Here is a 26,394-nt window from a genome sequence, read left to right on the forward strand (position 1 = left end):
TAATAACAATGAAAGAGGAGAAAGAGGAGCTGCATGGTTCAAGGGACTAGCCGAAACGTGCAATAAAAAAGGGGTTGCCAAGGTCTTTCTAAAACCTGCACCCAGATTAACTTATGAGTCCGATATATTTTCTATCACTTGTCTCATAAGGTTGAGGAAAGCTCTTGCATTGCTTTTATTTAATAACTCGCTCAAACGAGAAATATTTTGGATGGTGCTCTAGGCTTATTGCGCCAAGCTGGCGCAATTTGCGCCAGGGTGGCGCAACTTGCGCCAGGCTGGCGCAACCTGCGCCAGGCTGGCGCCTCCTACTAATTATCTTTGTTATGTGCCAGAACATCTGTGTCTTTATGGTACCCGACATCCTTTCATATGTTAATTCCGTTCTTATTATGAAAAACTTTTATATACGTAGTATAATCCATTCAGGGAAACCATTTCCCACTAAAAGAATGTTTCCCATCCGACTCATACAACTTCTGCGCAATATCCGATTCTAAATACGGTGTCCTTTCTCGAAAGACTTAACCATACCGTAGTCTTGAAGTGAATCTCTATTACATCTCTCTTCTCACTAAGTATGTATTCTAATAAGCCATGCTTTCGTAAGTATGAGTGCATTAAATAATATCATGTTCTGCTGCATTAGAATCCTTTAATCATGTTACCTACGGTAAACAGCATTGAAAGGTTGTAATATCCTTCTTATTGAAAGATTCCTAACAAAAGGCAGACAATATTTTATTTATGATAGCTTCAGTATTCCCTCAATCCGAGGCTAAGACCACGATTGTAGGGAAGAGATACGGTTAGTTATCCCATTCCGCAGGAGAGAGAGCTGTAAACGTCCTCTCACGACTGAGAACAAGATGGTACTGCGACTGCGTTGGTCTTCAAAGCGAAAGCAGTCTGGCCTTCCCTTTCCAGAGTTGCCAGTTACTCCATTAAATAAAGGAATCTTATAAATTATTATCGAACTTCAGGAAGTTTTTAAATAAGCATAATTAAGCTAACGAGACTTCGACAAGTCTAGAAACTAAATAGGTGTCGTCTAAACAATTCTTTTAAACCTATTCCTTCCTAGGAAAGTCCTAGAAGGGTACTGGTAATTCATGGAAACCTCTTCTAACACGAAGAAAAATGTTCTATCCTACTCTCAATCCACCAATAAAGATATGCTTCTCCGATCACTTCTCGAAGACACGATAGCATCATATAACTCATACTCTAGCGTAATAGAATCCTCTATAAAACTGTTACATTAAGGTAAACCGTATTAATTTAGGAAATTTTGTAAGGATTTCACTTGACCATTATAGCATAAATTTCGGTATGTGTCTATGCCTTGCCATACCGTGTAGTCCTAAGGCGATTTGTCCTAAGCATGGTAGGAGCTAGAAGCTTAAAAGTCATACATATATGCTTTATCACTCAACGAGATCCATATAATTCATTCGATTGACAAACAATCTAAATCGTTCTCATCATAATAGATTTATATCTAAAAAAGCACCGATGGGGAATTTTATGTTGAAATAACAATTTCATACCCCCATGGGATAGCGCTCTCGTCTAGTTGCGAAAAAAAAAAATGTTCGAACAATGACTATCACAAATGTTATCGAATGATCTCTAATATTAGAAGGCGCTAAATCGTCGCCTGATTCCGAAAGGTGGATCGATTAATGTCATTCTCATTTTGAATAATTCTACCAGAAGGCATTATACGAGGATCTTCACCAATTTCATTCATTTGAAGTTCTTCTATCCATCGAGGAACCGTAGGCATAAAAAGGGAGAAACACTGTTTTAGGATGCCTTTCCAATGGCTATCCCTGGCAGTCTGGGACGCTCTACAGAACCTGCCGAGGGGACGCCTGACCGGTGGGGATTCTCTGAAACCTCCTTACGGTTTTCGACATTCCTTCTCCTCTGGGCTTGTGAGCTTGGAAGAGGTCTAGACCTGAGAGTGAGACAGAGCCGATCAGACGCACCCTCCATTGTAATGGGGAACACTATATTCACTTCTTACGTTCTAAGAGTTCGCATTTGAACTATATCCAAAGTCTACAATTTGCAAATATGATATTGTAGATTCTGCGGAGTAAGAAGGTGATGAGGATGCAACAACTACTAGTACTGTTACTAATATAATTGCTCGTTAACACAAGAGCTAATAAAGCTTCTAAAGGATAGTTACTTTTCTGACTTCCCCAACTAGGAAGAAAGATATACATTTCCTCAATCAAACTCTAACACTTATTTGTATTAATGAATAAATATAAGTAATTCCCTTTCATGAAAGTATACGTAATTCACTTTCGTGAAAGTGGATGAGTGTCTACCGAAAACTTCGGTAGTTACACGTCACTATTCTAAATTTTCGAAGTTAATTTTATCAAAAAATTCTAAAAGTTAACAAAAGCGTGTGCCGAACCAAAGATCCATTACTTCCCTGTAAAAGTTAGCCCAGACGATCGATGGCGATGAAACACGAAAATCCATCAGGAGGAACTGCAAACGTTGTTTACATTCCAAGCGACAGAAAAATTATGAATTAGAAAACGGGTATGGTTCCTATTCCCGCCACCCAGCGGCGGGGGGGTAGATCACCTGACCTACCTGCCGCGTGTGCCGCGAAATTCGAATTTCTGTCGGACGACGGAGTAATAGCTATGTATATATCTGACAGGTAAGTTGAATGTATAAAACAAAGTTTTATGAATACTTACCTGGCAGTTATATATATATAGCTTTGTCGGACTGATAGAGACTATAGCTATATATATATATAAATGCCAGGTAAGTCCTATTCATAAAAATGAAGTATTTATGATAAAACAAAGTTTTATGAATACTTACCTGGCAGTTATATATATATAGCTATAGTCTCTATCAGTCCGACAAAGCTATATATATATAACTGCCAGGTAAGTCCTATTCATAAAACCTACTTTTAACTTACAATACAACCTCATTACCAATATTTTTCAAATACGTAAGTCTTGACTGAATTTTTTAAAAGGTTTTACACACACACACTGAACTGATAAATTGTAACTAAAAATTGTTCAATGGAGCACAATTGAAGATGCAGCTTCCACACAGGAAAATGTAAGAGGAAAAAGTACAGAAGATGACAAACCCTCCTAAGAAAGGGTAAGCAGATCCCTGTGCACTGATGGATGGACTATTATAATTGTGACACAGGTGAATACTCTCACTGACTCACAAAATTTAAAGATTCTTTCAGGCTAGCCTGTTATTCATTTATACATTAATTGGAATAAACATGGGACATGGGAGCAAGAAATGTTGAAAAACTTACATAAAGACTTATAACACAAACTCTACTACAGTTCTCATTATGACCCGCTGCTACTCCAGATTAATAAGGACCTGTTGCAAGTTTCAGCAATGCTTGTTTTTTTTATAAAACATGTGCTCCAAAAAGTGCTACATTCCCTTTCTATGCATTGATTTTTGGAATGAAGCTGCTGCTCCCTAAAATGTGCTGTGCACGGCACTCCACAAGCATAAAGATTATATCTTTAATCAAAAGGAACAGCTCAAGTGGTATGCAACTAATTCAATTTGCAAATGCTCAAATGTCCGTCTGACAGGTGTACTTTACCTTCAAAATAGACAGTTTTTCTGTTGTTTGTTGTAATTCCCCTTTTACATGTTGCAACTCCTGCAGCTGCTCCTTGGATTGGTGTTCTATGGTTGTGAGCTTATTGTTTGTCTTCTCTGTAAAAGAGAAGCACATGTTTACAAACCTTATAAATGCCACTTCTCAAGAAAATGTAACTCCAGGCGATAAAGGTGACTTTACAAGTTTACGTTGATATAGAATATAGTTTAAGTTTTATGTAGATATCAATTTGACAACTAAATGCTCATATCAAAGTCTAAGGATGAGACAAATGCAAAAAAAGAAATGGAAGTTCTAACCTTTGCCGTTGCCTGTTTCTCAGTCGAGCGATCCACATCTTACTCTCTCATCCAAAATTCTAGTTTGTGAACTTTTCCCATTTCATATGTGGTAAAAAAGCTACAGATGTACTATTACTGGAAGCCGTCAACTAACCTCTAATCACTATGACTTCTGGCAAGTAAAAATAATTCTGCAGCTGCTGTACTTACCAAATTCAGCCTGAAGTGAACTAGATCTTGATCTTTCTGCAACTATCTTTTCTTCTGTTAAAACTATTTGTTCCTGTAATGCTGTGGAACGAGCTGTTAGAGCATGAGCCTCTCGCTGGGCACGGATGATTGCCACAGAATCTCTTTCTTCACGAATCCCCCGATCTTTTAATTCCTGCCTCAAGGTAGTAACTTCTTCTTCAAGTGCATTTAACTTCTGTTGCCAATCATATTCAGAATCTTCTGCAGTCTGCAATGAACAAAACAATATTTCCTGCAAATTTCGTGTTCCACAACTACATATCTTGTACTATACTTAAACATCTTTGTACTGTGCATGATACCCAGAAGTTGAGTTATTACCTAAATACAAGATTTCATTCTCTCATGAGTATCCTGTCATTAGAGTGAGCCGTTCCTCACTGCATTAGAAACAATTCTGGAAATAGTGATCTCAGGAAGATGTGGCTGACGGCAATCAGAAGAATTTGAAGGAAAGCACTTAATGTAACATAACTTTTTAAGTAAAATGAAGGCCCCCTCAGTAATATAATAACTTTTTTTGGAAAAACAATACATACACAATAAAAAAATTATTATTATTATTATTGCTATATAAATTTTTATAATTAAATTTATCATTTGGATACTTTCCTACTGTTGAAAATAGCTTACATCTCCTCGCCTATCAAAGCAAAGATATCACTACTTTAATAACAGGTAAGATTCATTCCAATTAATTATATCATTATTATACACCATTGTAGGTCTGGTGCCTCTATTGCCCTCTTTTGCATAAATTTTATATCTATCTATCTATTACAGAGGTCTTCTTTAAAGAAATTTTATTAAATAACATTGCTCCATTGCTAAAATTCTTCTTATAAATGGCTTTTTTCATATAATTTTCTTACAAGGAATGGATGTACAAGTATATATTCAGTAAATATAAAGATACGTATTATAATGCTTATTATGGAGAATAAAATAATGTTAAGTGAATAGTAGATACGGCAGTCGCCAGTTATCAGCGGGTGTCCCATTCCTGACAACATGATACATATGTAAATGAAAATTGCCGATATCCAAAAATTGGTGGTAATAGCGCTGATCCCCTGGTTACTGGGGTGCCGATAAGCAGGGATCTGCACATATCAGTGCTGAAAATCCAGTTATCGTCATCACTAGCCAAGCACGTAAAACCAAATCACCGATAACCAGGGACAGCCTTAGTAGGTACATAAATATCTGACTCATTATATATAAAAATGACATTTTCATGATAAAATAGTTTTAATTATACTTACATAGTAATTATATAGCTGCGAATTAAACTCTTATCTATATAATTACTGGGTAAGTTGTATAATTAAAACCACTGCTCATATGTACTATATATTTAATACAGAGTACTTCAAGGTTGGTGTTGAGGGTGGGTTTGTGCATATGGATGGGGAGGGATTTACTGAGATTGCAGGTGATTTCTTTCCTCGGTCTCCTAGACAAGATAACTAAACATGGCTCCTTTCCAAAGATGAAAAGCAGGGTGTTTACTGAATTTAGTGGTAGCCTTATCATTGGTTCTTTATTCTCTACAAGAACTGCATTTCTTCTACATTTCTTCACATTTTGCTTTCCTTTCACAAATAGATATACAATAATGCACATTGTTTTCACACTTTATATTGAAGGAATATCATCCTCATATGTGATAACTAAGAATTTCCATTGTTTTAATTTTACATATTTACCAGATATTTGCAAATATGTATCTACCAACAAAAAAAATTATCATATGAGGCTCATCTGTTTATTAAAATTTATCTATTTTTATTTATTATTACTTAATAATATAAACTGTTATTAACCTTTATTCCTTACATATTTTCTCGGCATTGTTCCTCTTTTCACATATGAACCACTTGTTTTGTTATAAGCAAATTTGAAGTTTTTTAATTTGGTCCATAAAAACTGAACTCATTATGAGTAACAAATAATCTCACAATTAATTATGACACTGCTGATAATGGATGCACACCATATAATATCAAGGGGTTTGGTAGCTCAGTGGTTATACCCGGACTTTACAGTGAAGTGGTCATAAGTTCATGTTCAACTTGAGGCTTGATAGATTTCACTAGCAAGGTAACGTTACCATCTCTGTGAGCTAGGTATGAGCGTTTGGGAGAACTTATACAACTATCTCTGAGACATCAGCATCAAGTGCTTGGTTCTCCTTGGTCCTAGTTTGGGTGGAGAAGGGTCTCGGGTGCTCATGTGCATAAGCTCAGCCTCTGGAATATTGTGCTACAGAGTAATGATCTATCTCTTGCCTTTGCTGCGCATGACTGACCTTTAAACAAAGGATACTCTTGACAATGAGCTCTCACATGGTGCATATGAGAAAAAAACAGCAACCTCACAGTTCCCTATATCATACAAAATCATATCTGAAATACAACAGCATCCTCATTGTTCCCTATATGTACTACCATACAAAGTACTGAGTAGATTTAATCTCAGTTTACAATTTACATGCAATGCTATTTAACAACTCCTGGACAACTCAATCATGCAAATTTATTGAAATACATCATCTCAACTCAGTTTGTTCAGTAGCAGACACTGTATGTTTCCTATGGAAATCTAGTACTGGAGCTTCCCATAAAAAGAAAACCTCATAGCTTGTCTTACCTGCTGCAAGTCAGTGATTTGTTCTAGCAGGTCATTTCTCTCAGTCTCCAAACGAAGGATCCTTTCCCTTGCTTCTTCAAGGATTTTCTCTGACTCTTTCTGACTCTGTATAGTTAGTAGATAAATCTAAGTAAGAATAATTCCATTAATACTGAACAGCAGCAAATCATACATGTCAGGCCATGGATTAAAATGGTACATTATATCCCTTGTAATATTTCTCTAAACCCACATTTAATTTCAAGGTAAAACAGATTATTAAAATATGTCAACTAATATCTGCCATCTTCTAACGAGGATACAGAAAATGAACTATCAGCAATTTTGTGAAAAAATTGAGTTTCTAATTAATTGTCTTGTAAGTAAAATGGGATAAGACTGCCTGATCATTCTGTTGTGCCAATCTGGTGATAGAATACTTTATTTCCTCAACTGACAATGCTCTCTAATAGAAGAGCACTATACCCCATGCAATATTTTTTTTGGCCCTACATTTGATTTTAAAGTAGTACTACTACAAGAAATTGTTTAATAAAATTAACTAGTCTCTTACATCTCTAGTAAGGATACAGATGACGAATTAACAGCAATTTTAAAATTTAAGTTTTCAATGTGTAGTCTTAATGTTAAATCTAGTAAGATTACTTGGTCATTCTGTTGTACTGATTCTGGTGACAGGATACATGATGATTCTTCAGAAGATGGTGATATTTTTGGAGGAGAGGATTTAGGTCTTGGAGGCTGTTTTGGGTAAGGACTTTGCACCAGCTTTGTTTGCTTAAGTCCACTATCAACTCTTGACTGAACATTCCGGAACATCATCGGTTTATTTTTCTTTGCTGAGCTCAACTGAAGACTGGCTATTTTTAACTTTTTCTGCAATATAAGAAAATGTAAATTTTACACAGCTTTTGCATGTTCTAGGTAAAATACTCTTATTTTATTAATACAGTACCAATTGGAACCTGATCAGCTAGCCACGAAATAAGTCATTTAAAGAAGAGTCTACATTATTCTTCCTGGTAGGGATACTGCTACAAGTTGATCCCTATTCCTATGTTATCAACTATTCTAAGTTTGAAAACAAAAAGCCAACAGAACAAATATTTTAATTTAATTTTACAACGAAAGATTAATATTGGAAGTCAATGTGAGCGAAGAAATAACTTGAATCATATTGGCACTTAACTAATATTACTGTATATCTAATAAGCTAATATTAAAGGTAAGTTGTGTTCACCTGATGCATTCCTAAGAGTGAAACAATGTTAATTTTAAACTAGGCATATCAATCCTGATGCTGTAACTGTAGTGGAAACTTAATGGAGCCAGTAATTTACACTTAAATTTAGACGTTGGTATTTGGATATATGACTTGGTATTTTTCAGCCTATCTATCCAAGTATTTATGTAATTGTTTCACCACTAATACATAGACCATATTTTATAAAAAGCAGACATAAAACAATGAAAACTTTTTCATTAATTTGAATTTTACATAGCTAACAAACCTACAGTCTTAACAGTGGATAAATCTTCTAGCACCAGCTGGAAACCTGCAAAAAATGTATAAAATTGTAGAACAAGGTATTGGTGGCAACAGGGTTTGGCCAATCAGATGAGAGGGAAGGCATCAGCCAACCTCCCTTAACCAGAGACCACTGTGACACATCCAGTTTTTTCCAGCCCAGGGAATCAATCTGAGGGGTGGCAGAAGGTGGGCGATGTATGTTAAGACCATAGGTTTGTTAGCTATGATGATATATGTAGCTTGCATATATCATCAGAATAATCAGGACCCAAGTCTCTTTTATTACACTTGCCACCAGATACTTAATTCTGGGGTTTCTGGACAGACAAACAACAGACAGAAATTTCCTGTACAAATTAAACATGCAAAGGACAATTTTAAACTTTTTCTGGTTTTGAGAAATTTGGATTGGCCTCAGTGCTTCAGAGCCAACACTTTCAACCCCTACTAGCAGTCCTAGACACTGATTCTCATTTTTACTTCAATTAACTTTAATGTCATTTTTTGCTCTTTTCAATGCTTCACTATTGCAAAAGCTTCTCTTTATGTCTACTATAATTAGAAAATTGCTAATGACCACAAATACTGTCTGATAGAAATTTACTGAGTTACTGAGCCACACGTTTCCACTTTACTGTTCAGCCCAACCTGGAAGAGAGACATGATGATGCATCCTTGGAATGACCTGAACATGTACACCTTCCTCATATTCCGATTCCTCCATCACATCAAAGTTAAGCTCCAAGCATTCAGAAATATGTAGACTGATGAAGCACCATTTGGCACTGTAGAAGTGGTTCACTGACCATTCAATCATGTTCCAGTTTCCTGCCTAGAGGAAGTTGGTTACTCAAGATATTGCAATTTCACACATAATAGTTATCCTGTAAGGTCTCAGACATGCAGGTTTTTTCAGAGGAGGCAGCTGTAGCCATCAATGACCCTGCAGAACTTGAATCAACAACCTCTACCAGGCCTACTAGAATCAATTCTGTCGTTGGTGCAATGAAAGGGGTTTTAACCCAGATCCCTCCACTATCCCTGTGACAGATGTCCTTTTTCTGCTGACTTTAGATGCTATTTGTCTCCACTTTCTAGTAGGTATATGAACTTTTTGGACTAGATGTGGGTTCTTTAGTGAGTTACAGACTCATCCAGCATTTTAAGGGGTGAGGATACTCAATGGTCATCTAACCTCCTTTGGGATCTCTCCCTCATCCTAAGAAGCAATACTAATTGAAGAAGCTTCATACTGGAATTTCACACAAGGCAGTTTTCCTGCTTGCGTCTGCATATGCCTTCTTTTGCTGCTTTCTCTAGTAACAGAGAGGACCTTCTGCTTTGTACAGGATGGTTAACCAGCTCTACCTTGTGGTGAACCAGAGAATCCAGGGGCAATGACACCTTGCTGTTTCATTCTACAGGACAGAACAAGAAGCAGGTCACAGAGAATTTCCTACTGATTGAGACAGGTAACCGTGAGAGCCTTAACAAATATGAAAAATAGAGATGTGAAGCAGATAGGAGTGCTAGTATAAAAAAAAATCAGTCTTTACTTCTGCTACTTTTCAGTACAACAAGGATGTTTCTTTTATTTTAAATGCTCATACCTGGTAGTGGCAGTCCATACTTGCAAGGATTTATTTAAGAGAATAATTCACAAATGGTTAGATTGGCATTTACTACGGCAGTAGTTGTGGCAGATCACATGTTATCTTTGGAGGAAGCTTTCAAGATTTGTCCTCTTTCCCTTTTTCTTTCATCCTAAAGGCACTAACTTCCATGATTACTAACAGCTATGTCTCAAATGCTCTGTAAAACAAGGCATTTATAAAACATGCAAGTGCCATGTTTTACACCTTATCAGCTATTCCATAAATTGAACAACCCTCTGAGTTGTCAGAACATTGGTTCCTGACTCATACCAGTCCCCAAGTTCTCTCCTCAAATAAGCAAGTACATAGCATTCTAGGGATATCTTGCAGCTCAGCACGCCACCTATATCGTGATTAATACATACATGTATAATCGTTGATGTAAAGAAACAAACCGAGTTTTTCAAGCCCATCTATTTTTCACACACTCTCAATGGTGCTGAAGGAAATATCAATGTATCCAATTGCACTGAAATGTTGCAGTTCACTAGGCTATCCATCCTTACAAGATTAATTCACCTCTATATCACAGAACCTTCAGTCAATGTAAAAAGCTAAAGCTACTTACATCCAGATGTTCATTCTTTAACTTCAATTCTCTAATAGACTGCTGTTGAGTGTCGATGATCTCCTGATGCTCAAGTTTTTGTATTCGTAAAGCTGTTGACTCTGAAGCACCACCATCTTTCTTTCTATCAGCTATTAATTTTCTTAGCTTTGTTTGAAGTCTGAAATGGCAATTATAAATGTTAACTTTTTTCACAAGTACATATCTACAACTTGGGCTTCAAGATACTACCATGAAATCTATTAGCTCTACAGACTAATTAAAAACTCTGAGGAGATAAATGCTATAATTTATTGAACAAACCAATGCCTTGCTACAACCTATCACTCAGGTGTGATCAATAAACAAAACTAGTTAAATTCTTAGTCAGCCATCTCTTCTTACTAAATTGCCAAACTCATAAGTCAGTGTCTTAAAATCTGAACCATTACAACACAAAAGAACAAAATAAAGTGCTTTTAAATAAAACCAAGCAAACAATTCAACCTTAAGCTACCTTTGAAATAGCTTATAATAAAATTTATAGGCAGGGATAACCTGTGCATATTTCCTAAATACTTTGCATCTTTTCACTTAATTTGCAATTTTCATAACACAGAATCAATTATAACTGAGCAACATATGCACTATAGTAGGTTCACATCAACTGTGCATCTGATGTCTAGGCCAATCCCTTACGATGCTCCTGATTGGGTGTTGATAAGCCAATCACAGGGCTAGAATCTCTCAGTCTCTTTCGAGAGACTGAGGGGATACGTCTTTAAAAAGTATCCCCCAGGAGAGGTGGAACATACATCCTGCCTATGTGAACTCTCGAGAGACTGAGAGTTTCCAGTCCTGTGCAGGAACATCGTAAGGGACTGGCCTAGACATTAGATGCACTGTTGATGTGAATCTACTATAGTACTACAATAAATACACAACAATACATAAACAAATATACAATGCATACTTCTTTATTTTGTCTTCTTGTCTGCATGAAAAATTCTTGATTGTGAAGAAATCATCTTTCAGCTTTACATATTTCTCTCTCAATTCTTCCTGGTTCATGTGACTCAGCCAATACATTTCTTCTGGTGCAGCTGCAAGTATAAAAAAAATTTTCATGAGATCTTATTTCATGCAATATTGCAATATTTTAAACACTATTTGGTTGAAATTAAATTAGATAAGAATTCTTCATGACCTAAAGAGTATTGCTGACCTACAGCAATCTGTGTTATAATAAAATAGTTATACTGATTATAAATGCCATTACACAAAACAAATCATTACAGAAAAGACATAGACTGATCAAACAATAACAAATCAGAAATCCTTTTCATGTTCTAAAAATAAAAACCTCTTACGTTATTTACACTATGATAGTCCACACACTGTATGCTAACCAAATGTTGAATCATCAAATGCCAAGCCTAACATTCATGCTTTACACCATGTTTCCGGGTTGAAAACACCAGATACAACAATCATTTTGGTAAAGGTAAACCATATCATACTTATACAAAAAACATTCAAGGGATTCACACCAAGTTTACTTAACTGGTGTTTTGGAGTCTTAATACAGGTATGAAGTGTCACAATCAAAGGTTCCCAAACCAGGATGTATAAGGTTCTCTGATCTTGATAGGAAGTTCTAATTGGTGTTTGGCTCGTGGTGTGTTTCCACACTCGCCCCTTTATCATACGACACTTCTTTTTTAAGAGTGAGCGAGTCAGTTTTACTGACATTTTCTTAATTTTGTTTTCTCTGGTAATTTTTAGGCTAAATTTACCTAGAAAGAATGATATTAAGGATTACTTTCATAGGCCGACACGAGCTGACCCAGAAATTATAACTTCAATGCTCAGTTTTAAGTACTACAGTACTTTATTCACATATATAAAACTAATTAGCACAACTTTTATTATTCCCACTGGGTTTCACCTTGTCTAATTCTTCTTTTGCTTAATATTTTAAAAAAAGATGTATCAAAAAACATTATTCACGAAGTTTCACTTAGATACTACAGGATAAAATCTTGACTGCACAACTTCCACAACCTTAAGGAGAAAAGGTCACAAGAAGAAAAAGCAACTTGCATGCTAATATGAAAAGGACTAGAATTAGAATTTGGTGAGGGATTATTCAAAGCTATACCAGTGGACATAAATCTTTGACCTGAAGAGATGTAGCAGAACCTGAAGCAGTTGCTGATATGAATGACTTCATCAAAGACAAATACAGAGCTATGATATGCAGGACAGCAGGAGATCCTGTCTGGGATAAATTCATCAGACTAACTGAAAGTTGACACTGAAGTGATGGTGAGACGCTTTAGAAAATGCAAGCTCCCAGAACTTCAAGGGCAAAATCCAAAGGGGAATAAAAGAGTATTTGCATCCTCAAGATTTTGTCAGGTGAGCTCTCCTCAAGTACCTTATCTCCATTAAACTTTCCAAACTGCACCTCATCAAAATCACTAGCTGGAGAACTGCCCCTAAAACAGTCTTACTGAACAATGTATAAATAGAGGCAATAAAAGAAAAAAGGAAGTATACTGAAGTTCTGCCTCCTATACAGTAAGCTCTAACTAGGCAATGTATAATCTGTGGCAATAAAAGAGAAGAGGCAGTGCTGAGTAGCAACCTAAAGATCTGCCTTCCAACCAGTCCAGTCTACCTCCATTTTATAAATGCCCTGCTGTTTTAGCTATAATTCAACATGGAGAAAATCTACCTAATAAACAAAGAACATGCCTTGCCCTCATGAGTAGTTCATCTTACAATGTACAGTTACCAGAGCTGAGATATACTTCTAGAAATCTTTATCTATATCTTCATTAGTTAATGGAGTTTCATGTGAGCATTCCCAAACTGTACCTAAAGGCAAGAAAACTGAATCATCTACACTGAAGAATATATATTTTCAAAAGATATTCCTGGAGCACATAAGAGAGACATATTCTTGCCCAATAAAAACTGAAAGATTGATGGATGCTCCTGCTATAATGCAAGCAATATTAAATGTCCCATTAAAATACCATTAACTGTCTTGGATACATTCATCTCAGAATTAGCCTAGCTTTTGGGAAAAGAAAAAACCAGCTACTTGCCTCCTTGACCAGCATGCCAAACACACCCCAACATCAATACTGTATACTTAACTGCATTGAATATTTCCACATTCTTTTAATATACTGAAAACTTATTCTTACTCTAACTGACATTGCAACTGAATCTAAACAACATGTTCTTGAGCAGAAGAAACTAATCTTCTAAGTAAATCTAGCTGTTAGATATACAAACCTTAAATCTTTATATTAGAACATTATATCTTTCAGTGAAAAAGATGGTTCAATTTGAAGTTGCACCAACAACAGGATTATGGTAAGAAATACAAAGGCCTAGGTTTAGTTTACAACACAAGATTAGCAAATGTACTAAGAGGTGTGTGTGTCAGAAGCAAAATTACTCTATTACAGCCCTACTTAAATTCCCACACCACACCATGATGTTCATTTTGGCATTTTTTTTATACAGAAATTTGGACCATGTGAACAAGTAATGTATTTACTGTTTAACATATGGAGGCTTGATACATGTTCCAAGTCTTGTTTTTGTTGGTAGTATTACATCCTAAGTTCTTGGACAATGGGAGGAAATAGGTACTTTTCATCATATATTTTCTTGAGAAATTATGGGAGCGTTTTAGTTTTTCTGATATGTAATGCTTATCTACCATTTTAAAACAATTAAAACTTCATAAATTCTCTTGCTAAGGTACAAAGATGTTTCCTGACTCCTTCCAGTTTTCACAAGTTTCTTCAGTTCAACAATGGCTGCCTTCTGCGTAAGACATGTTACCCAAGAGCTTATGTGGTGTTTTATATTCAAGAAAATGTAAAATAACTATCCATCTGAGGGTTGGGTAATCCCTGCTACTGAATAATGACTCCTCTTCACAAAATGAACAATTGGCTTAATTAAAGAGTCCATTACGTGCACTATGATTGGAGATGAAACAAGAGTGAAGTAGTGCCGTTTACCAGTGTGTCTACGACCCTAGGTAAAGAATGTTTTGTGCAATGCCAAGGAGGAAATATGGGGTGGCTCCCCTTACCAATAGGATATGATGCACAAAGTAAGGTTACCTAATGTGAATTTCTTTATTTTACCTTACTAATTCATTCTGGTTAGGTCAGGTTCCAATGCCGTAACCCCAAGGAATACAGGAAGGTAAAAACCAAACACCCTAAATTGGTTGTAATGTATTAGGGTGTATTGTTATATTTTGCGGACTTTTTATGGCGCTTCAGATTAGGTTAGGTGAAGGTTGGTTCACGCAGGATTCCACAAATTAAAGACAAAGAGTCATATTTTAGGAGCTGTAGGCGCATACCGCGGGTATACAAACTAATCCGACTTTTGTAGTACCATAGGTCAGGCTAGGTGTGGATGATGGAGTAACACTGAAGACCCTTAGGTAGTTAGTTATGTGCCCTCTAAGTTTACGTGCAAACTGAACACCGTGTTTGGTACCAGTCCCTTAGGGATGAATTTAAAATCGGTAAATATCATAAATGTAAACAACAGATAGCCTAGCCCTAGCTACGGTTACTGTTTTTTTCCATCTGTCCACCCGCCTGTGGTGTTTTCGTATGGTAACACTGCGTCTCGGGGCTTTAAATAGTTAGGGTATGTGCAAGTTTTAGGTAAATAAAAGGATATCTGGGTGTACATTTGCAACTGAAAAGTTTTTTTAATAATTTACTGTATGCGAAGTACACCGTTAATATTCGAAATAGGATATTAGCTATTATTATTGTTGAATGTAAGCTGAATGTTAACTATCTAAAGCCCGGTACGCAGTGTTACTATAGGCAAACACCACAGGCCGATGGACAGTTAGCCTATGTGGGTTTCATTGTTGGGTTGCAGACCTGGTGTAAACTAGTATAATAAGGCTATTCAACATCGTCATGGCTATGAAGGTAAATGATGAATGTTTATAAATGACGAGTTTATGAAAACTTACGTAGGTACAAAGCTCCTGACTGAGCTACCAAATCCTGCAGCAGAACTTAGGTTAGTAGCTTAGCTATAGCCTATTTGTAGTTTCCCGTATCTGGCATGCCTGTTTTTGGTTTAAGTGGAAATCACGGTGATCATTGTGCATTTTATAAGTAAGTAATCTATACTTAGGGTGAATTGTAGAGACACTAAACTCTACGATATTGAACTGCTATGAGTCATCCAAATTTGACAGTTTGTTTGTTGTCTTACTCTTCTTCTTGCTTTTAATGGAGTATATTCTTGAAAGTAAATTTTTTTCTGGTAGTCTTTTCATATTCCTGGGGAGTTTATCTTGGTTTTTCCTTGGTTTCACAGTACTCTTAAAGATTAGCACTTTTCATATATACGTATAATATATATCCAATTACTTATAATTTTCTAACTCCGGCATCACTCTTGGTTTCTCTGACATTCAACATTGTTAACTGGCTGTTGGGTACTTTTTTTTTCTTCATTTCAGTAAAATTCGTTAAGTACCTGAGACAAAACCAGTGATATCTGGCCTGATTCCGATTGCGACTATATTTATTACCCAAATCTAAATTCTTCCTCGGAAAGTTTGCGAATGTTTTCTCGTAATGAAGGAAATGGGATTGGTAAAACTACTACTGTGATTAGAGATGAGTGATATATGTCATATTGTATATTACGCAAAAGTAACAATGCCCTTGTCTGAAGACAGCTACGAATTAGGGACTGTGTATCAGTATACTCCTTATAATTCGAACTATATAAATAATTAACAAGAGGTTGAAGATCCAGCACCAGTTCAGCAGTAATATAGTAAGCTAATCTTGCTTAGAGGGTAATGGCAAAAAGTTAATTAGGGAAATACTGTTTTATTGTAAGTTATATAACGTAATGTCATTACATTATACATTAGATAATATATATATATATATAATATTTATATATATATATATTATATATATATATATATATATATAATATATAATATTATTCACATTTCACTGAATATAGGTGCTGCATTTATTGGTTGCAAACACAAAACTCAGTCAAACACTTTATACAAGAATTATTATACATTATTCACAAGTGATGAATCACATTTGTCATACTTTCCGACATTTTTGTAATGATTTGGTCCCACAGAAACGTATGAGAGATAACATCTATTAAAAAGGTAAAAATAAAAGACTGCAAAACATCATCCAAAACATAGTTCTCGGAATTTCAATTTGTCAGCTATTCAAGCCAAATATGGGGTTATTGTTATAGGTGTAAGAAAATGAGATTATTTTGAATGCAGAAACATGAAAGATCAGATTTTGGTTTCCTCTGAAATTGAAGTAAACGGGAGATGTGACTAGACTGTCATTGTATACCATTATGCTTGCTTATTAAGACCTTTCTTATGCACACTATTACAGTAACTTGTCGAGTTGTGTAGTGATCATAAGTAATAAGGTTTAAATTAAGAATGAATGAAAATCTAAGCTTATAACCACTTGGCTTCATGTTTTAGTTATGAATATTCTAAAGATGCAGTGCAGTAACCTTAATTAAGGGAAATAAGAAAAGTGCAATATAATACAAATATGATTAACAGTAAATTAATAGCAGCAAATAATCAATTTGCATTAACAGTCAATTAATAGCAGCAAATAATCAAAGTCAACAGATAAATACAGCATAACTTGACAGATGGTACTAATCAGTAAGTGCCTGGATGTTATAATAAATAAAAATTGTTAGTGACAATTTGCAGTCCACAAATCTGATTAGCATTTCAGAACAAATTACGTTATAGTCTTACAGAAATTAAGACCAAGTGGAACACTGAATTACAAATACGTATTGTATATTGTACTGATTTTATAGTATTACTATGTTTATTACATTAATTACTTAAGTCCAAGCTTACCATACAATTTTTAAGTTGTTGTTACCAATGACAAATCGTCATGACTCTGAAACAGTTTTGAAAATATGGTGCACTGTAGTGGCATTTTCAGGCCATAAGAAGTTTCACTGCTAGCTCTCGATGAACATCAATAATTCTAACATCTTTCTTCTATTTAGCTGTGTTAGTGCAATGTCAGATTTGTTACTTAACCACTACATATCATATGCACAGAAAATCGCTTCAGTAAAATGAATTGTAAAATGCCAGTTGTTCTGCCACATTATAACATTTATTTTCACTGACTGTCCATTCTTCCCATTACAGAAAACTGTAGATTTCAAAAGGTTTTTTTCTGGAGAAAATTCTTAAGCAGGAAGAGTGATTTTTTGCAGAAAACGTTTAGAAACGAAGTGAGTGTACTGAAATTTCAATGATACTTGGCTAACATTCAAAATTGTATTAAGAGATAAAGTAACGAATAACGGCATAAAAAATACAATTCTGTGCTTAGAAGAGCAAGTTGTATTCAAACACTATGAACATCTTTGGTTGAATTATTACAAAAAATGGCATCAGCAATTTGTAAAGTAATCTTTATCAGTAACTACATATGACAAAAACTCCAATTATGTAAGATCATTTCCTCAACTCTTGACAAACGAAATCCTCTGCTGATAATATATATATATATATATATATATATATATATATATATATATATATATATATATATAGATTTATATATATATTTATATATATATATATATATATATATATTATATATATATATATATATATATATATATATATATATATATATCTTTCTTAATGTCATGTGCATATTCTGACATCCCAAAAATTTATTGATAAGAAGTATGGATTCAAGATACAGTAGTACACAAGTATTGCTCTTACTACTGTTTTGCTGTAATTCTTATTTTTCTTGGGAAGTCCTAAAAACATGGTTTTAGTGGATGCAAAGTGGTAGAAATTTTTTTTTTTTCAGATTGACTTAAAGTCTGTAATTAGTCGCTGAGCCAAAACTTCTTCTAATAAGGACTCATTATCACTGGATAGTGGCTATCTTCCTACCTTAAACATGATGCTTCAATAATGGGAGATTGTCATGGCCACTGTTTAAGTTAAGGACAAACAAAATCTGACTTCCAAGGCATTAACCACAAAAATCTAGAAAATGAAAATGACTTGCAATGTTCTATGAGAGAAAAGTTTTATGACCAAGAAAATTGAATTCTTTAACATACACTCAAATCTTTTAAGTATCATGTATCTCCAAACACGAGTTCCATTTTTCCACATTGCACCGTTTGCTATTGTATACTGTTGAAAATAAAAGCCATGTACAGATTTTCTCTACGTAACAGAAGATAAAATCAGTCATACTGAATAAGGACAGTGATATCAATCACACTGAATACTTAAAATAAAACCAATTATACAACACATTCAGATTATTTCTATATACAGTATCATACAGAAAAAGTTTTTTCATTTACACAAATTGTCATATGCAACTAGCTGATGATTTTTCCACACTAGTACATCAGGACAGGCACTTAGGTATCCAAAGAACAGAGAAGCAAATAAAAATTAAATAAGGGTAATTGCAGACTGAGGAAGATCAAGGTATTTTCAAAGCCGTGCAAAACAAATATCTAAAATGTTTATGGAGGAGGGGGCGGTGAGGATGAATTACTCTCTCTTGGTAATGGAGGAAGTGGACGTAGAGTGCCAGTTTCACTCGTGATGCTACCTTGTCTGCTACGGGGGCAAGGAACTTCATCATCACTGTTCAGTTTATTGAATCTGCGGATGACGTCACGAGCAACATGCGCACCACCTTGCCCATCATTCACTTCTGTGGCAGCATCAGAGAGATTTATGGAACAACCGCTACTACCGATGGGGGGATTAACAGGAGACAGAGGTGGGGGCGGTGGTGGTGGGGGTGATGGTGCTGTTGCGGCACCCGACGAATTCTCTTCGTTGCTACGAGGTGTTGCAGCATCGTCTTCATTATCATTCGACGGCGTTTTTTAGTCTTGTCAACTCGAGCATACAGTGCCAAAACCTCTGGAGGGACTTCTGGCGTTGGAGATTCCCTGGTCGATAGGTTTTGCAAAATATCAGGTACAGCTTCCTCGAGTCTGAAGTTACTGTAATTTCTGCTGATTCTGATCTTGGAGGCGGTGGGCGAGGTTTCAGGGTTTCGTAGCCATGATGTCTCACAGGTTCTCGCACTGTCTCGTAACCGTGATCTGTTGAGTCTTTCACAGTTTCATATCCAGCATCCTTATCTTTTACAGTTTCATAACCCACATCTTTGTCTTTTACAGTTTCATATTCATGATTCCTTTCTTTTACTATTTCATACCCCGATTCTTTATTTTTTTCGTCTTTTACAGATTCATATCCAACACTATCTTTATCACTTAAATTTTTCACACTTCCTGCCTCACTCTCCAGATCCAGTACAAGACTCTTCTTACGTAGGGTTTCATAACTATGTTCTGATCTACAGCGAACTCGTTCGTATGGAGGGTCATGCCCAGGTATTTGGGCATAATTGGGGTCATCGTCAAGCTCAGACCCAGTGAGTGAAGTTATATGGCTACTGCTAATGCTCTGTTGATCTGGTGCTGGCCTCATGGGTAACTGAGCCAACAAATTTTGTTGATACATAGAGGAGCGCTGGCCGTCTTCAGGAAGTATCCCATTGTTACCACGGTTACCAGGTAAAGCAGTATTGCCTACAGTTGTAACATCTGGATGTGGACCAATCATGGCGCCATATAAAGTGGCTTCTTTGGTAGGTGTTGATCTGATTAAAGACCTCAAAGACCCAGGACCAGAAAGAATATGCCTTCTGGCTAACAAGGCTCCTACCACTAACATTGCAGCAGTGAGAAGACCAGCTACTACAGCAAGGGCCACAACGAGTCCTTGCGTTCCTTCTGGTTCAGAAGAGGGAACAGCTTCCAAATCAAAATTCAAAGACCTTCCATCACCTCTTCGGGCTCCTGAAGAAGGTACTGAAGACTCAATTGGTATACATGTAACATTTATAACCTGCCACGTACCAATGTCCATACAGCTGGTCACAGTATCTCCTGTATCTGAAACAGTAGATTGAATAAGCTCAATTTGTTACAATCTATGTTTTGTTAGAATCCTTAAATTCACTTTGGAAATTAATTATGTCTAAAAGTATACTGGATATTTTCTGAGGTTCTGCATCATATACACTGTTCAAAAGGTGTAAAAGATACTGTACGCATATTAATGACAGTCAATACAAGACTTTGATAACAATGATAATTACTGAATGGTCTACCCTTCGAAGCAACAGAGTAATTGGTTCTAGTAAAGCAGTGATCGTATTTTACAAATCATATTTCCCATAAAATTTTGATATTTCCCTGAAATATTTTTAATGGATCTTTAAAAGTTACCATTTAGACAATCTGTAATAAAAATCAAATACTACATAAGATTTCTGTACAGGCAAACAAGACTTCTAATGTATGATAATCAGCTTCCTTACCACTATGTAGCCTGTAACCATCATTGCAGGTGTACACAGCAATTCCATTCCAGTGGGTGGAGCCATTGAGGAGTGTATGCCGCGCATGAGGGAAGATGGGCGGAGGGCCGCACGTTACAGCTGCATAACGAGAAATACGATAAATGATTCAATGATTGTTGTTGTTAAATGTGCTACATAGATTATTATGTCGGATACTTTATGCTTTGGCCCTGCAATGCATTACATGTTAGTAAGCGTATCTGATGAACAAACAACTGTGTATACCTACTAGTGATTTCTGTCTCTTAGGCATTTGATTCTTAACGAATGGTTTATTGGCAATTAAATTTCATAAGTGTCTTCAAACTATTACACAATCAACTATTTCTTGATTCCACATTCCACTCACCTTGACAGAATGGCGATTCATTAGTCCAGCGTCCCGTGTGATCACAAGCGCGCGTACTGTTTCCTTTAAGGTAATACCCAGGGTTACAGCTGTACGTGGCCACTGTGCCATATCCATATACACCACGATGATTGTCTACTTCAATAAAGCCGTGGGTTATATGATCGGGTGGTGGACACTGAGCCTCTGAAAAATGTGTTCATTCAACATTACTAAAAAGCCTCTACGTAAAAATAATATATTTCTTACATTCTAAAATTCTACTTCCATTTTGGAAATTTTTCCCCTAAGGATATTATTCGTCCAAGTGTCTGTTGGATACACTCCCTGGTCTGTGATTGGTCTGCTCTGAATCAGTCATGCCTGAGTGTCATCCTGTGCTACGTAGGGGTATAAGAATACAGCCACCGTAGGTCCTGCGTGTCGTAAAAGGCGACTAAAAAGACAGCTGCTGTCTTGCAGTCTTACTTTTTAGTAAAAGGCTATAGGCCCACCGTCAATAACTGTGGAAACTGCTGCCTTGCAGTCGTACTTTGTCTGAACAATTCCAAATTCGCATGTTATACTTGAAAGGCAGGAAACTTACCAGTACATCTCGGCGTCTGCCCTTCCCACTTGCCCTTAGAAGAACACGTAAGAATTTGGTCACCCTCGAGCCTGAAACCCGTTCTGCAGGAGTACAAGGCTTTGTTCTCGCCCTGTCTCTCGGCTTCACCCTCGACAGGTACTTCGGGTTCTCCACAAGGTATCCGTTCTGTAGTCAAAATAAATATATCTGAGTGTGACGGTAATCTAAATGCCTTCTACTAACTAAGACCTTGCAGTTCGATTTCTTATATAACTATGAAAGAAAAATAAAACCCTAATTTCAATAGGCAAGGCATAAACAGTGAAAACTATTAATTCTATGATTTATCATGTACTGTTTTACCGGTTTGTCAGCAATTTTTGAAGTTACTAAAAGTGAATGTACTACGCATAAAAATATTATGAAGTATAGTACAAAATAATTTTATAGAAATTTTTCTACAGAACACAAAAAGTCAATGAAAAGAACTAAAGAACAATGAACTTAATATTTCTTTTAAAAGAATGCATTTTCATTTTAGCTTATAGCGTCAGTTCATATCGATTCTCTATACAGCACATCGCCCCACTGTTATTTTTTTCTTACCTCTGAAGGCAAAAACTTCTACCTCACACAGACCAAAGTATTCCTGCTCCTTACGATCGTCTCGGATGTAAACAAATTGTCCAGGATGTCCAAGGCCACCGTTGCATTTGAACAAAGCCTTGTGGGTCTGGAAAACACCCTGGAACAAAGCAACATCTCGTTAGTTTAATGTTTTTTTAGTTCCTTTTTTTCTAATCCAACATTGAACATGAACCACGCAAAATTTGAGAAAATAAAATGATCAAGAATTAAATTAAAATTATCAAACTGACATGATCCATTGATTGAAGGTTAATAGGCTCATGACTTAACTTAATATGATCATGACGTCAACGTAGGGCATAAGTTTTAGTGGGGCATACAAACAGAAAGTTTAATCATATGAAAAAAAAATAACAAACCAAAACACAGGAATATCAAACTTACTTTGAAAGTTGTGCAGGGCTTATAAAGAGCTTTATTGTCCGTCAGTAACTCAATCACATATATCGTAAATTCTTGGAAGGAGCCTGCGAAAGAATAATGAAAATATGCATTGCAATAAAAATCGAAATATTGGCAAATCATTTACCAATAGGGCAAGAATTTATTACACACACACACACACACCACACACACACACACACACACACACACCACACCACACCACACACATATATATATATAGATATATATATATATATATATATATATATATATATATATATATATATATATATATTATATATATAATATATATATATATATTAAAGGAACTCTCCCCCCAAAAACGCCAAAATATAGAAAGTCTTTGAAATATAGTACTTAAGTACTTACTTCTATATTTTGGCGTTTTTATGGATTCCTTTTATTAGATGGATATTGTTGTAACATAACATTTTTACCAGTCATATGCATTACATAACATAAGTACACACATACAGATATATATATATATATATATATATATTATAATATATATATATATGTATATATATACTGTATGTATATACAATATATATACTGTATATACATACTGTATGTATATACATATATATATATAGATATATATATATATATATATATATATATATATATATATATATATATACGTACCACACACACACACACAATATATATATATATATATATAATATATATAATTATCATATATATAATATATATATATATATAATATATATAGGATTATATATATGTCTAAATAAAGGAAATTTTTATCATCATTCAATTAGCGAATGTACATATTTCAGTGACTGGAAAAAACTAAAAAACAGATAAAAAAACAGGTACTAAATCAAACTACCTACGTTCTTCTGAACCTCAATACTATATATATATATATATATATATATATATATATATATATATATATATATATATATATCTCAAAAAATCACCATAAATGTGACTGGAAAATCTTCAAGTAATCAAAGTCCACAATTATGTAAAATGTGTATTAAAAATACATAAACGGGAGCTTTCGTCTACTTGATCAGTAGACCTCATCAGCCGTACTGATTTTCCTTTTCAAAAATTATATACAAAAAAGTTACGAAGGACAGGCAGGACTCTGGAAACGTCTCCAAGGGAGATAACCACCAAAACAAACTCTCTTAATTATGTTATTCCCTCGTTCAAATAAATATATACGGTATTATATATACGTAATTATATATATATATATCTAATATATATATATATATATAGATATATATATATATATATATATTATATATCTATATAAATAATTATATTATATATATATATATAGTACCGGATATACATTAGCACAAGGCTCGAAAAGTCTCATTTGGTTCAAAACAGAAATTCGTTATTCTATATTCCCTGGGACTGCCTTGAATATATGTAAGGTACATTCTCTCTCTCTCTCTCTCTCTCTCTCTCTCTCTCTCTCTCTCTCTCAATGCCGCCGTTACGTAATATATTATGCTTCATATGACTTTGCAACGTCAATCAGTTCCGAATTAATGAGAAGAAAATCAATCTGGTAAGACGAGTCCGAGAATGATTGCAAAGAAATTGACAAAAAAATGTCTGACCTAATTATTTTGGTTTCACCTGAACCGCGGGAAATGAGATCTACAAATAATCATCCAGTCAAGAATCTAGATCGCTGTAATCTTGATAAGTTAATGCAGGCTTACGAGATTTCTATCGCTTCTAATCTTATGAGTTTTCTTCTGGAAATACTGGTATTATAGTAATCCACACAGTCCTACAGTGAATATTAACAACATGAATGATTTCTAAGAAGCATGATTCGGAATCCACGTTATTTAGAAGTCCCAGCACCAATTAAGAACAAAGCAGAACCGTAGAAAGTCGACATTCCTATAACGCCATTTTTCGTAACCATACATCAATTAGTCAATCGAATTTCACGTTAACCGGGAAGCTATATGTAATTTATGACTTGATTACAGTCTGATTAACCCGCAAGAACGTATAAACAAATATTGCTGCCTACACTAGAGGAATGTACACTTTTTTTCTTTACATATTTTTCAAAAAGCCACTATCTAAAGAGCAGGGTGTCTTCGGAGAATAGACAGCATCCAAGTGTCTTATCAGCATTTCCAGTGTTGATTCTGTTATGACGTCTACATTATACACAAGTAATGAATTTCTATCAAGAGAAAACGAGGTTTTTAAAAGATTATTTATGCTTACTAACATTTTAGGCAGACACGATGAAAATTTCGTCAATAAACTACTGTCAATATATCTTTTCCTTCAAATTGGATCGTATACAATCAAGCCTTATAAAACTCAAAGATGCGATTAGTTCTAGTCGAATCTTCCTTTTCAGAAAAAAATATGTCCATAAATACAATTTGCATAAATAGAGGGAAACTCGGCAGAAAACTACGCTGAAGGCAGCCAAGAAGACCTGGCTTCCTCCCTCTCCCCTCCCTACAACGGATTCGTCTTTTCTTCTCCACGACGCGATGGGTCCCAGGGGCGGGTCATCGAGGGCAACCTTCCAATTCCCATACCCGTTAGGTTTTACCTTACCCCTTTACTTCCTTCCTCTCGTGTCTTGGCTTTAAGAGTTACGACCGTTTGACATCCTGTTATTACTGGAGAACAGTCGACAGCTTATTTGTGGCTTCCTTTATGATCACGAGTAATCTTCTGCATATCTTCTTTCGTCTGGTTTTGCGATTGCATTTGTAGATCGTCTGATGCGTTGAAAACGCGATGGAATTCATTCATTCGCTTCCTCGTCACTGTGGTTCTATATCTGAATTTTTTGTTGACAGTTGATTTTTTTTTTACAATAGGTTCATCATCCCTTAACATGTAAGCAAAAACGTTCCAATTATCACCCTTGGTTTATTTTATTTTATTATATTTTACCAGTCAATATTATCTTAACTTTTTTTTTTTAGAGGGGGGGGGGGAAGGTTCTGTCTCAGTTCCTCCCATGTTATGATAGCTCCCTAAGAGGACACGTTCGCATCCGCTGACACAATAATGGCGTCTTATTTGTTTAGGAAGCTTTCTCCGGAGGAAAGGTAACTATTTGGTCTCTATACATATTAGGCGCCACAGATGGTCTTCTCTCTACGCTAAATCTTGATCTCGTCCAAAAAAGGTGCTGATGTGGTTTACGAGATCAAAACATTCCTGTTACAGATTAAATTGTACCATACCATACGAGAGAGAGAGAGAGAGAGAGAGAGAGAGAGAGAGAGAGAGAGAGAGAGAGAGAGAGAGATGGACT

General features: G+C 35.4%; 2 protein-coding genes across 2 annotated transcripts in view; both read right to left on the reverse strand.

The window, feature by feature from the left end:
- LOC135208361 (protein fantom-like) overlaps nucleotides 1-12,067 on the reverse strand; it is a gene marked incomplete in the record, with an annotated part of 187,683 nt that extends 175,616 nt beyond the window's left edge. The window contains 7 exon segments of the mRNA XM_064240462.1: nucleotides 3,635-3,750; nucleotides 4,147-4,396; nucleotides 6,841-6,945; nucleotides 7,486-7,716; nucleotides 10,595-10,754; nucleotides 11,547-11,676; nucleotides 12,028-12,067. Coding sequence (XP_064096532.1) covers nucleotides 3,635-3,750; nucleotides 4,147-4,396; nucleotides 6,841-6,945; nucleotides 7,486-7,716; nucleotides 10,595-10,754; nucleotides 11,547-11,676; nucleotides 12,028-12,067 — 1,032 coding nt within the window.
- Nucleotides 12,068-18,317: 6,250 nt separating this feature from the next.
- The window catches only part of LOC135208805 (uncharacterized), a 166,857-nt gene continuing 158,780 nt past the window's right edge, over nucleotides 18,318-26,394 (reverse strand). The window contains 8 exon segments of the mRNA XM_064241336.1: nucleotides 18,318-19,560; nucleotides 19,563-19,682; nucleotides 19,685-20,653; nucleotides 21,082-21,201; nucleotides 21,473-21,658; nucleotides 22,059-22,226; nucleotides 22,647-22,785; nucleotides 23,073-23,155. Coding sequence (XP_064097406.1) covers nucleotides 19,202-19,560; nucleotides 19,563-19,682; nucleotides 19,685-20,653; nucleotides 21,082-21,201; nucleotides 21,473-21,658; nucleotides 22,059-22,226; nucleotides 22,647-22,785; nucleotides 23,073-23,155 — 2,144 coding nt within the window. The 3' untranslated portion in view covers nucleotides 18,318-19,201.

Source organism: Macrobrachium nipponense, chromosome 35 (genome assembly GCF_015104395.2).
Source record: "Macrobrachium nipponense isolate FS-2020 chromosome 35, ASM1510439v2, whole genome shotgun sequence".
Lineage (NCBI taxonomy): Eukaryota > Metazoa > Arthropoda > Malacostraca > Decapoda > Palaemonidae > Macrobrachium > Macrobrachium nipponense.